At 40.7% G+C, this 14,013-nt stretch overlaps 1 protein-coding gene across 5 annotated transcripts; it reads left to right on the top strand.

Moving 5' to 3' along the window:
* Positions 1 to 2,562: 2,562 nt before the first annotated feature.
* LOC120571866 (transmembrane protein 196) lies at positions 2,563 to 11,947 on the top strand. Of its 5 annotated transcripts, none has more exons than XM_039820968.1 (5): positions 2,563 to 4,223; positions 5,941 to 5,997; positions 9,960 to 10,095; positions 10,872 to 10,990; positions 11,162 to 11,947. In XM_039820968.1, the coding sequence occupies exons 1-5, from the start codon at positions 4,059 to 4,061 to the stop codon at positions 11,231 to 11,233; spliced, it is 549 nt and encodes a 182-aa protein (XP_039676902.1). In that variant the 5' UTR covers positions 2,563 to 4,058; the 3' UTR covers positions 11,234 to 11,947. The 5 variants fall into 5 exon arrangements, with proteins under 5 accessions (XP_039676902.1, XP_039676903.1, XP_039676905.1 ...); XM_039820969.1 differs by lacking the exon at positions 2,563 to 4,223 and adding an exon at positions 4,263 to 5,840; XM_039820967.1 differs by lacking the exons at positions 2,563 to 4,223; positions 5,941 to 5,997 and adding an exon at positions 9,012 to 9,051 and having other exon boundaries at positions 11,162 to 11,249; positions 11,347 to 11,947.
* The last annotated feature ends 2,066 nt before the right edge of the window (positions 11,948 to 14,013 follow it).

The raw sequence follows: 14,013 nt of genomic DNA, 5'->3' as shown, positions 1-14,013 counted from the left end.
ATTGAAAAGACATTCGAATCATGTAATGTAGAGAAATACTCTTTTATTGTCTATAAAAAACAATGTATGTTTGTTAATTTTACATTTGGTTAATCAAAACAGAAATAATTATTAAAACTATATCTTGGTGTTATATGTTATGTATGCTATACACTATGTTATACTTGATTTTAAAACACAAGCTGTTGTCATTTAAGTTTGTTTGAGTTTTTAAAACGATGTAAAAAAAATAAAAAGATGTTTTGATTGAAACGCCGGAGCTTTAGAGCTGTAATGTACACTGAACTGTACCCAGATGCTCAAACTAGTGTCATCATGTGCTCAGTGTGAACATTAAAGGGCCAATTCACTCAAATTGCCAAAATACCACAACATTTTCATACTTGCCTCCGGTGGTTTTTCGACATGCACATTGTTTTGGTGTGTTCAGTGGTTTATACAGCCTCCATTAAACATCAGCATGTCTTAATTGATGTGATGATAAATACTTATGGTACAATATGTCACTATTAATCAATAAAATGAAAAGAATAAAATATTCTATTATTATTTATATTACCGGTAAATGCTATTTGGTTATATTAAGGGCTTTGGATACCACTGAAGACACTGAGAATCTGTCACACATTATGATTACTCTACTCTTTCTGATACTGAACATAAGTACAGGTGCCCCTCAAGGCTGTGTAAGCTCTCCTTTACTTTTTATAATTTACACAAATGATTGCAGAAACATCTCTAGAAATAACCACATTATTAAATTTGCAGATGATACGGCCATACTTCGTCTACTTACAAAATATTCAGACATTGCTATCTATAAACAGGAGGTAGTGAAGTGGTGCAACAGGCATAACCTGCCACTTAATGTAAATAAAACCAAAAAAAATATTTTTTGACCCCAGGTCTATAGGAGATCAATGCACACTCCAAATTGAAGGTGTACTTGTTGAGCAGGTAACAGCATATAAGTATTTAGGCATACAATTAGACTGTCAGTTGCAGTGGTCCCATCAAGTGGAGTATGTTTGCTCAAAAGAAAAGTCAGCGTCTATATTTTTTAAGACGACTTGGAGTTCATGGAGTGGACAAAGTTATCATGTTACTGTTTGATAAGGCAGCCATTGAATCTATTGTTCGTCATGGCATTATGACTTGGTTCAGTAATGCCACCAACTCCTCTTCAGGAGCTCTTCGAGGAGGCGGTGAGGAAACAGGGTCTCAAAATCACCAACGACCCAAATTATGTCCTGTATAGTGAGTATGAGCTGATGCCTTCAGCCAGAAGGTACAGATTACCAAACTGCAAGCTTATCATGTATAAATTCTCATTTGTGCCGCTTTCAATCAAATTAATGAACCATAAGAGATAAGTTGTGTGTGTATTGGCTGCAGTGACGTATGCGTGACTAATACTACTAAATAATATTTGTGGTAACATACTTTGTTATATTTGATATGGTATTGTGCAATTGGGCATTGTGCAATACAGAAGTTATTGATCACAGCATGAGTTAACGGGAAATGTGCAATCATGATTGCACCCCCCCCCCCTCCCCTCCCCCGTATTAATACATGTGTTGTGGGTTCTCTTCTGTGATTGAGAGGAAAGGTAGGGGGTATGATGTTCATTGAAGCATTGGATGAGATAATGTATGATTATGTTTCTATGTAGGTTAACTGTATGTTTATTGTGTGTTTATGCGCGATGGGTCGCCATTTTGTTTCTCTTGAATGCCCAAGATGAATTTCTCCTATAGGAGACAATAAAGGCTTATCTTATTTTAAATATCAGGGCTGGATCCCTCCAGGAGTCCGTAAAGAAGGCTAAATGTGTTGCTGCTCTCAGAGGTGCAACACTGTAACACATTTCCTTGTTAAATTATACTACAGTAAATTACTGGCAGCTACAGTCGCCAGCATTAAAGGGTAATTTAATTAATACAGAACACCATCACATTCCCAAAATAAAAAAATATATATTTTCTCAACATTATGACCTCATAACTATGAGAGAATCCTCTCATTTTGAGAAACAATTTTATTGATATGAGAAACAAAACATGATCACAAGCCAAGCTGTTGCCATTGTGACTATACAGAAAGAGAGAAATTAGACTGAATGACTTATGTTCTATAGCCTACTCCATATGTGAACAAGCAGTAGCCTATCAGTTGTGGATTGACTTGGAGAGTCAGGCTGCGCTCAACATCAGCTGCAGTGGCAGTAATCTGTAGAACATGGACAATGGTATCGAAATTAAGAATGAAATAGTGTACACGTTGTGTGTAAACGTGGTTCAACAGAAAGATAGTAGTCCGTGGCAGCACGGTGCTCAGTGGTTAGCACTTCTTCCTCGCAGCAAGATGGTTCTGGGTTCGAATCCAGGTCTGTCCGGGCCTTTCTGTGTGGAGTTTGCATGTTCTCCCCGTGTTTGCGTAGGTGTGCTCCGGTTTCTTCCCACCATAAAGAAAATTAGCCGACTGGCTAACACTGGCGCATTTACAGAAATGTTGATTAATGTGTATTGTCCTAATCAAATAAACTTATAACCACTCGGCCTACGCAACAACCGGACACTGAAGAGGTCTCGGCTAAATTATAGGTAAAATGTCGCCAGCGCCACCTTGGGACTTTTACCCAAAGAGTACCATACCTTGTGGTTCACACCCAATTTCTCTAACCGAAGTTCCCTCAATCGCAGGCAAGACCACAATTAAAACACACATAGGGCCTATGCTATGTAATATATTTAAGAAATCAGTACAAATATGTACAACACATTTAAACCAAGATCAAAATAAATGCTGTTAAACACTAATTCCTGGAAAATAAAATGATCAAAAATAACGAAAGAAAACAAGATATAAAACAATCTTTAAAAATTGGAGGAGATATAGGCTAAACGCGACCTTCAGAGGGGCTGCAGCCAAATTCAAACTAAGGCAAGTGGCCTAAAAGTTCACACTATACTGCAATAAATAAAACAATCGCAGCAAAGGCACTCTTAAGGTAAATGCACGCACAGGAGAAAAATTAGCCAATTGCTTTGCCCTCAGGAAACTCACAGCACCAAGCGGACCTCACGCCGGATTTACTGTAGGCTACGGTGAATCCATCATTCGTGAAAATACAATCATTAAACACATTATAGATGAGCTTATTAATCAAGAATAAAACTGTGTTTAGGAATTACATAGGCTACTAATGTGTATTCATGTAGGACCAATGCTTTATAAATGATGAATTAAGCATTTACTTATAGGCAAACTAATGTTTGGTGTGTAGTTATTGGGGATAATCTTTTTAACACAAACAAAGCCAGTCCTGATCTGTAAAAGCTGCATGTGACTCCTTTTCACTTGCTGGGAGATCATCCCCAATTGGTGAAGAATAATTTATTACATCAAGTGTCTATGTACCAAACTCTCAGAAAAGTTGAGGTCTGCTCCGACTCTCAAAGTTGAGGCTTTTTCTGTTGGACACTGCTTTCATTAAATCAATGTTGGGTTATTTGGTCATACCTTGCACTATACTGCACTGTCATTTTTCATTCTTTGTTGTATTTTATTCCATTTAAGCTATTTTACTTTACTCCTGAGAGCTGTCAGCTTTGGTGTTTGAATGTTTCCACATGTGACCTGGCGGAGGATGCGACTCTTGGTCTCCTGGCATCGGCACTGGATTGCGCGAGTCAGCGTCTGTGTGTGTGTGTGTGTGTGTGTGTGTGTGTGCGTGTGGGCGCGCGCGCGCGTGTTCGGTGCTTAAGTACCTTGGACAGCGCCAGGCGGCACAAACGCACTTGAGCAAGCGTATGTACTTCAGCGAAGCGCTCTCTCTTTTACAAAACATAGCCACCCGCATAGCCAGCTTCCTTCCTCCAGTTTTGTTTCCTTTAACCTTTCTACTCGGACTTCCTTGTTCGGATAACCTCTCTTTTCAGCCGGGTATGAAGCAGTAGAGCTGCGCCGCGCTCGGAGCACCGAGAAGCGGACTCCTCTCTTGCCCTCCCACTGCCGTTTCCTCCTGCTGGATCTTGAGAGATGCCCGGGGCAGGATGTGCTCCAGCCGTAAGATCCTGTGGAGCCTGCTCCTGCTGTCCGTGGTGGAGGTGGGCCTGGGTGTGGCGAGCATCGTCCTGGGAGCCGTGGGCATTAGCTGGGTCCGGGGACAGCACAAGCCGCAGCAGGGCGACGCGTCCCCGGTGTGGAGCGGACTCTGTGTACGTCCTGAGAACAACTTTTCTCCTTACTTTTCCTTATTTACCTCCAGAGAGGATACCTATCTCCAGGGGTGTTTTGGAGGGCCACAGCTAAAACTAAAGGGAACTACCAGCCTTCTTACTCATATACCGTTGAATTTAGCTCAAAAAGTTGTGTAGCAAGATTTTTGTTAAATGATTTTCATAAATCCTTCATTACGTAGGTTATACAACTCTAATAATAACTCTAACCATTTGATTCGACAATTAAAAAACACATATCAGCATTTTTCTTAAAAAGTCTTTCATTTTCTTCAGCTATTTACATCACACACGTTTGTAGTATTTGAGGGCAGAGTAGAAAGCTTTTATTGAAGGTATTAAATTGATTTTTGTTTATACTGGTGGTTGTTTATAATATTAACCACTAACCACGAAGTTTTGGCTCCTCCCCCAGTATATAGACCCAGGGTGTGGTGAAGACTAATCATTTTGGTTATGTTTGTCTTTTATGTGGCACAATGTGTTTGTCTATTACTGTAGATGTTAGAGAGACACACACACACAGCCATTTGGCCTATATATGCCTCTGTTCTGGAGCTAAACATCGGTTTCATTCATTCATGCTTGAGTTGTTGCTCTGTTCTTTGGAGAGTCAAAGCTTTTTTACGCACAATCAGCTCACTCCTCTGCATAAGTCTCCTGCTGTGACAGTGCCGCTCTTGGCCTCATTGTCTTGATTTTGCTGATGAGCAATTATAAGTTGAGTTTCTGACATTTCTAGTAGCAGCTACATATAACCTTATACTATACATGGCCATGAACACTCTTATTGCTGAGAAGTACTGTAAGTGCCTGAAGCTTAGGCAACATCAGTCATAAGTATTTCAAAGACCCCTGAGGTGTGTAAATATGTGGAAAGACAGCAATTAGTGATATTACATTATATAGGTTGTATATTTGAATGTGAGTGCATGTAGAGTGTGTGTGCATAAAGTTGCTGCAAAGCTGTTATGCAATGTAACGTGTGTGTGTTCAACCTCACAGCTGTTGAATGCTGCCTGCTGAGCTACTGTGTCTCGTGATTACTCAAAGATCTCCTGTCAGGAGCTGAGAGTCATTCAGACTGACTGACTGCTGCCCCCAGAGCAGTTTGAATGTCCAAAGATTTTTTTAGTTAATTTCAACTAAGGGGATTTTTTCCCCAGAGCTGTCAACTTAGCAAACTCTGTCCACTGATGAAGGCCACAAGATAGGACTGAACTCTCTGAAAGAAATCTAGTAAGTGGACCTTGATTTACTAAAAATTTTTAACTTTAACTGAAAGCAGAGTGATTTTAAGTTGCTTTCAAATAAATAAATAAAAAATGAATTCAAGACTACAACGGTTTACTGTAACTGGACGTTAGACTGAAAATGAGAGAAAGCCAAGGGATGACGTCTGTAATACACCAGTGCGCTGTTCCAGTTCAGTCTGAATCATTGACATCCAGGACGATGTGCCTTCTTGCTCAAAGCCCACAATAACACACTATTTTTAGAGGGAGAAAGTTGCATCTGCATAGCCAAGTGTAAATAATACATTCTCCCTTTCCTGTTGTCAAGACGGGGAGGATGGAGTGATACCAATAGTTTACGGTTCATATTGTTTCTTAACCAGTAATTATATTGAGACTACAACTTCTGAAACTGCTCATTGATTCATTGACTCATTCTGTTGTTCTCTCTCTCTTTCCAGTTTCTGGTCTGTGGGATGTGTGGAGTGCTGTGTGCTCGCAAGAGGACAGGTCTTATTGTAAGTATATATTTAGCTGTTTCGTTTCCCAGTGGCCTCTTTGTTTGTCCTTTCTGATGTATTAGATTGTAGTCTCTTTTTAAACAGCATGTTCCTGTTGCAGCAAACAGCACCCAGTGATATGACACATGGGAAGATTCTAAGTTTTCTAAAGGAATAATTAGACATACATAGGAATACGTTTTTTCCTTTGGCAAGGGTTTGATGAGAAGATCCAAACAAGTCTCATATTTGTACAGTAAATATGAAGATACAGCTAGTAGCCAGTTAGCTTAGCTTAGCACGACTAAAACAACCTTTGAACGTTCACATGTTCCACCAAAACAAGTTCCTTCCCGAGACTATTGCAGCGGCACCGTGGCACTGTGGCTCCGTCCAGCACGATTGTGATTGCTTTAAAGAAATGCCAATAAACGTTTTGAGCAGGAGGAAAGTTCTTGCATGTTTGAGAAGTAAGTGAAACATGGTTACTTGCTAATTATGATTACTGTCGCTATGTGATTGTCACAAATAAGCAATGTTGTTCAATATCTTTTTTATTTTCATATGTATGTAATCTGCCATTTAGGCTATGAAGCTACTATAACTATCTAAATGGCGCCCAGCGTCTTTTAAAGGGGTGATAGAATGCAAAACCGATTTTACCCTGTCATAGTTGAATAACGACAGTTCGGTGGGTAAATAGGACATACATATAAGCTCAAAATCCCATTGACACCCCTTTACTATGAAAATCTCATATTTTGAAACTGCCGCTGAAAACGGGCGAATCTCAACAAAGCTAGTTGCTTACGTAAGCATCTCAAAATCCGGAACCTCTGTCACAGCCATGGGTGTGTTAAGAGAACAGTCACACCCCAACATTTACATAGACTACACAACTGACCTGAGATCAGGTAGTCTTCTGAATCTAGGTCACGCAGATCTCTGCTATTCCATTACAAAATTCACTTCTGAAACTTTTTTATGCGAGAAATCAACTATGTAAAGCTCAAATATGGGCCGTTTTACAAAAATGTATGTCTAATTGCAAATTTTGTCCGACAATGTGTGTAACATGTGGTAAGAGATTGCTGGTGTAACAAGCTCGCTGACCGCGCTCTCACTCAAAACACAACGGGCAATTTAGTTAGCAGGAAGAGGGGAGTCACAGGCCCTGGAGCTCTGTCAGGGCTGCTAGCCGTAACGGAGCTCAATCGAGCTCAGAGCAGGCCGGGGTCTGTGACGGAAGGCAGGCCGGGCGGCGAGGCAGTAGCACCGCCGCTTAACTCCGACACACAGTCTTACCAAAATTGCAATTAGCCATCAATTTTCGTAAAACGGCCCATATTTGAGCTTCATATAGATGATTTCTCACATAAAAAAGTCTCAGAAGTGAATTTGGTAAGGAAACATTGCAGTGTCTGGAATATGAGATTCTGTCGCTTCTCTAATGTTTGTGTATTGGGGATTCGCTCAACCAATCAGCGTGCGTCTCTAATGTGTGCGTATGGCAAGTCGCTCAACCAATCAGTGCGCAGCTCATCTAAATATTCATGAGCAAACCATATTTGGAAGAAAAGCTCTTGTTACAAATAGGGCCAAAACACAGGGATGCATAAGGGGCAATAAAATATCAACCAGGCCATTTTCAGCCCAACCAATGTTACATACCCCATTAGGAGACCATATGGAACAGTGTGAAATACCCTATATAATCATTCTATCACCCCTTTAAAGTCTATAGTTTGTTACGTTTAGTGAAGCTGTTTAAATAACACAAATATTATATCCCACTGTTTGGTGTTTTTAACTTGTTAACCGTATCTATCTGGTTATTGATCAGCTCCCAGTGGCAAATTCCCTCGGTACAGTTGGTTTGGAAAGTGTGTGTGTGTGTGTGTGTGTGTGTGTGTGTGTGTGTGTGTGTGTGTGTGTGTGTGTGTGTGTGTGTGTGTGTGTGTGTGTGTGTGTGTGTGTGTGTGTCTCAAACCTACAAGAACTTTGCAGGCTCAGTCTGTCAACAACACACTCACTTCCGTTGTCACTTGTATTGTATATGTATTTGTGTTGTGGCTTTTGTATTTGTGTTGAACCATCTCGGCAATAAAAAAAAAAGCGAATAAGCATATCTGAACATTTCGTGCTTTTAGAAAAATCGGAAGCAAAAATTCAAATCTGAAAAATGTTACACTATTTTGTATCTCTGCCTGTCCTCAGTTTTTGCTTGAATCTCCAACTGTTGGTTGTGTTAACCTAAAAGAAACTTGCTCAAATTACTGTAAGTAAGTGTCTTACTGATTGGTGAGTTTTGAGGCCCATTCATTAATTATAGACTGTATTCATGTTATCAGTGTCCTCTGTTGAAGACTTCATGATGCCAAATTCTAACTGGAAACAAAACCGACAAACAATTTCATAGATGATTGGCATTTGGTGAGGCAAAAGATCCATTGAGAGGTGATGAAGATGAAACCCAAATAATAATTAATTATTATGTATGAAAGTGTTTCATTTCAAAAGATAATTTATTTCGAACACTAATACTGTTGCTAATCAGTGAACTGTCTTATTGATATTATGTGCTGTTACCCATCATACATCATCTATTAATACACACACATCAATTCTCATAAGTATACACTCGGAAGGATCCAAATGTATTAATGGTCTGTGTCATGATTATTTACACATTATCTATCCCTGGAAGTTTCTTAGTAAAGACGGTCTAAAGTTGCTGTGTGTGTGTTTGTGTGTGTGTGTGTGTGTGTGTGTGTGTGTGTTGACCTGTCAGGTGCATACAGTGCATGTGCTCTGAAAAAGACATCTGAGGAAACCAGAGGAGACAAGCAGTCACCTCTCCTCTTCTCTTTCTGTCGTTCTTTCCATCTTTGGAAATCCCATCTTTCTGCTCAGTAATCGCATCACAGTCTGGACTGAATAACATCTCTCTCTCTCTCTCTCTCTCTCTCTCTCTCTCTCTCTCTCTCTCTCTCTCTCTCTCTCTCTCCTCTCTCTCTCTCTCTCTCCTGCAGGGAGGGCACTAATGATGGATCAATGTCAGCACAATGCACTGTAACCGAGACATCTCTCAACCTTTTTCTCCCTCTTTCTCACCCTATCCATCCCCACCTAGTATCTCTGTCACCATTTTCATCCTCGTGACTTACCCTTTTTCATTGCCCTCATCCATCTATCTTCTCTGTTCAATCTCATCCTCCCCGGTCGCTTCGATGCTCTGACTCTCTCTATCTTTCTTCCTCATCTCTTTCCATCCCCTTACTCATTGTTTGCCTGCGGGATGATGATTGCATTAGGTTGGTTTGGCTCCGGAGTCCTGCCAGCCGCTTTCCACACTTCGCCGGTTAATGACTGAAATTGGAGAAGCCCTTTTCCATGTGGTTAAAGGCACTAAAGGCATCTGTTCTGGGAGTAATGAAAGATAACCTGAACTCCAGACACAATACACATAATATGCACGTGCATGCACAATAAACAGGGAGTAGTATTGAATTGATTGGATTGTATTATTCACATTGCAAAGTAACAGAACTTCAGTCATTTTCCAATCAGATCCTGCTGGGGGAAAAAATGTGATTCTTATACTGTGTTTGAGTTTTCCAGCTGCTTTACTATTCTAAGGAGGTAATCTATAAATATTGTTTGATTAAATACTGAAGGGAACCAACCTTCTAACACACAAATCTGACATAAAGACAAGCACAAGAACAAGTAAGTGATGCAAGCTTATTTACAATCCGTGCAATATTTCTTGAAGAGACGGTGTGTTTTCAGGAAAATGAGATTTATTTTGACTGATATGCGTTACTCATCAGAGCAACCGTTCTCCAAAACAACATATGGAAGCTCAGTAGTAGTTAGTATATCTCCCATCTCATCTCATTTTGTCAGATTGTTTTGTTTTAAGAGATCAATTCTGCAGTCTGCATTAACGTCAACCATTCTCTACCTCTGTCCCTCAGATGATCTTATTTTCGGCATGCTGTATTTGTGGTCTGATTGGTGGGATCCTAAACTTCCAGTTTGTTCGGGCGCTGAACAAACGACCAGACTCCATGCAATCGATCCATCTGGCTGCCATGACTCTGGCCTGTCTGGGTAAACAAAATATAACAACACACTGTGATGAAATGCAACACAGCTAAACTCAATTAAGTCTACTCTATGTGACATGTGTATGCTATCATCATATAGGAGTAAATGCTAATGTCAACGTGCTAAAATGCTCACAATGTCATCACAATGTGATTCAATTCAATTCAATTGTAATCACATTGTGATGACTGTGAGAAACAGAAGTTATCTCAGGACACTTTACAGATAGAGTAGGTCTAGACTACACCATAATTTACAAAGACTCAACAATTCGCTACAAGCTTGTCAGTATGCTAACATTTGCTAATTAGCATAAAGCACAACGGATGTCATTTGTTTTGCATGTGTTTTGTCATAAACCAATGTAGCACACAATAAACACAGACATTAAAATACCTGATGGTTGCAGAAGATGAAACGCTAAGGCACCACCTGAGGATGACATCAACATCTGTACCAAATTTCACAGCAATCCATCCAATAGTTTTCAAGACATTGTGAAAACTTTGGTGGTGCTAAAGGGAAAAGTCAGGGGATCCAAAAAGTCATTAGGATTCATCCTCTTGGGATCACGAACGTCTGTGCACAATTTCATGGCAATCCATCCAATGGTTGTTGAGATATTTCAGTTTTGACCAACATGATGGACCAACCACCATAACGTCATTCTCAAGGGACATCACTAGCATGGCTAAAAAAGTATAAAATACTAAAGATAGGACAGCACGCTCTTCTTCCATTGTTTGCTCAGCTAGTTTCCCTTTTCCTGTCTTGTCCAGGGATCTCTTCCTGTACCTTATCCACATGGCTTACCTGTCGCCTGGCTAGCTCCGAGCAGCAGAGGATGTTCCTGGAGAGGGAACACTCACTGCACCATTCGCATGAGATGACCGAGAAGGTACAGAAGGATATGATAGCAGAATAGAGCTTCTAATTGGTCAGCTTGTCAGCATTATGGCACTTAGCTCCATCAGTTGTGGGGAAAATGCATGTTTCATGACCTAAGAAGATTTTGAAGTTTGCATTTGGGCAGTGTATGTTAAGTTATCAAGTGCGTTTGTGTTTCCAGGAGATCCTGGACAACTCCAGTAACGGCATTCCTCAGATATCTTACAACGGACACACCACAGTATCACCATGACAACGTGTCACAAAAGGTTACTTGCACACACTGAAACAGAGGCTGTTCATGTGTATCGCTTGCTGTCAGAAGACAATTAAAGCCCGTACTTCTTTTTACACATCCTGTGGCAGATGCAATAACAAGATCCTGACTGCAGGGAGTGAATGGTCTCTCACCTAGGAACCCATTTTCTTTACCGCCGGAGTAAAAAAAAAAAAGGACATTTTGACAACAAGAGGGAGGCGTTTGTGCTTCTGAATGATTATGCAAACACAGGTTCAAATCCCCTCTGATCAACTCAAACCAAAGCCAGGATGGAGAGCTGCCGTTTGGGTGATAATTCAGGTGACAAACATCTGCATTACATCATCTGACCTTTAAACTAATTAGCAGGACGGATAGATTTTATCCAATGAAACGCCTCAAAGTGATAAGCAAAAACCAAGCATGCAGCTGATTCACTTGAAGGGCTACTGCTTTTTCAGTCTCAGTGTCTTTATTCTCTCTCCTCTCTCTGTCTTGTTATGAGTTTATGGAATGCAGATCTTGAGATAGCCTACAGTAAACTGTATCGTCTGATAATGGAATGCTATATGAAATACAGTGATGCGCAATTTACTGTATTGTATATCCATGCTTGTATATCAGGAATCTAGCCGTAGCTATAAATCCAAGATATTTTTATAAATGCTTCTTATAAAAGTGAATTCAATTAAAGTATAACAAATCTGAGTTTTTCTTTCATGGATTATTTCAGTGGATTTTAGTGTAATATTTCGGCAATTCGTGAAATGGTCACGTTATTTAATCTATTGATTTGTGTACACGGACACGTTTATCTCGTTTTTTTCGTGGTGGTCAGCACGTTTTTTAAACTAATGTATTTCAATGGGAAGCATCTTTCATGATCACAGCACAACTACGGTAGCGAGTAGTATGAAATGCCGAAAATCTGTGCAGGGAGGTGGGTTGGGGTGGTGGATGGGTCCAAACAACACAGGACTTTCACCTTGGAGACCGGGGATTGTGTCCCGCGTGTGACGATTCCTTTCCCCGTTGTTCTTTTCCTAAACACAACCGTCCCTTTCCCCGTTGTTCTTTTCTTAAACACAACCGTCCCTTTCCCCGTTGTTTTTTTCTTAAACACAACCATCCCTTTCCCTGTTGTTCTTTTCCTAAACACAACCATTCCGTTGTTGTCGCGCATCCCCCAGAGACCGCGGCCGTCTCCGGCGTGTGACGTTTCCTTTCCCCGTTGGTCTTTTCCTAAACATAACTGTCCCTTTCCCCGTTGTTCTTTTCCTAATCACAACAGTCCCGTTGTCATGTGTCCCCCAGAGACTGCGGCCGTCTCCCGCGTGTGACCTTTCCTTTCCCCATTCTTCTTTTCCTTAACCCAACCTCCGTATAGATGCTTCCCATTACGTGCTGACCACCACGAAACCCATTGCGTGGTGACCACCACAAAAAAAAACAGATAAACGTGCCCGTGTACACAAATCAATAGATTAAAAATAACGTGACCATTTCACGAACTGCCGTGTTGAATATTTTTGTTGCACACATCAGCGCATGTGTGTGGTGTCTCTGTTTGCAATTTTCTGGAAGTACGCAACTGCTGTTATTACTAAGGTAGTTGTCCCCTCACAGCATTTTTTCTGTACACTAAATGTTTCTTTTTCGATAAATGCATGTAGTAAATCTTAAAAACCAAGTGTGCTTATATTACATCTTGACAACCAGTGTACCACACTGCCAACATAATCAATGTGGAGCAAGATTTAGGAAGTCACTGCATTCCTATGAGACCAAAGTTTAACTCAGTGATGCCTTTGGCTCTGCTCGAGATTCACACACTCATCATAAAGATAAGTGATGAAGTGAATCTGTTTTATAGCACCTCCCAAACCACCTCAAGCAATAATAAACCGTATTACATACACTCACATGCACGCACACAGATAGACACACAGCTGTGACCTCTAATGAAGATATACAATTGCTCTGACAACATCATGCTGCTCAATACCTCATTATGGTGCCTACTCCAGAAAGCACCGCGCTGTGTGTGTGTGTGTGTGTGTGTGTGTTAACTACGGCCCACAGCTATAGAAGCCACTGGGAGGTCTGCTGACTAAGAAACTACGTCACAATTTATCACTGTAAAAACTGACAGGAGTGGGCGCGCGTAGCGCCCAAGAGAGCGCCAGATCTGCCCTGCACTGCACTTTGTGTGTGTGTTGCACTTATTGACACCACAGGTCACCCTAATGATCTTAATGTGCCATTGTATATGAGAACAGGATACAGAATCAATGACAGTCTCTTTTCAGATGAACAGCTTTACAGCATCCTTGCCAGGGTAGCCAGTGCACACCTTGCAGTTTACATAACAAAGGGCCTGTTGGTGAGGAAATGCATACCTTTCAGGGGTTAAATAATGATTCATGTCAGTTATCAAACTGTCCCAAGCATTTCATTTCAAGAATAACTGTCTGTCAGATTAAACACAATTTAGCCCAATTTGATCATATGTACCAAGTAAGCACAGAATCACCTGAAATAATGGCCATTAAATCTAGATGTTGTTACAATTAATCGCATTACCACAAAGAAATTGCCATACTGAGAGCCTGGGGCTTTCAGGGGACTCTGGGTGCCTGGAGGCAGTTGTCCACGTTGCCCTATTGGCTGGGTGGGAACAATGTTTGGTACTATTTACTTTAGTACTTCTACTTTACAACATTTAAATGCAGCCACATATCACACAGATTAGATTAGGTAGATTACAATTTGAC

Source organism: Perca fluviatilis, chromosome 13, assembly GCF_010015445.1.
Source record: "Perca fluviatilis chromosome 13, GENO_Pfluv_1.0, whole genome shotgun sequence".
Classification (NCBI taxonomy): domain Eukaryota; kingdom Metazoa; phylum Chordata; class Actinopteri; order Perciformes; family Percidae; genus Perca; species Perca fluviatilis.
This window is presented reverse-complemented; position numbering and strand designations above follow the sequence as displayed.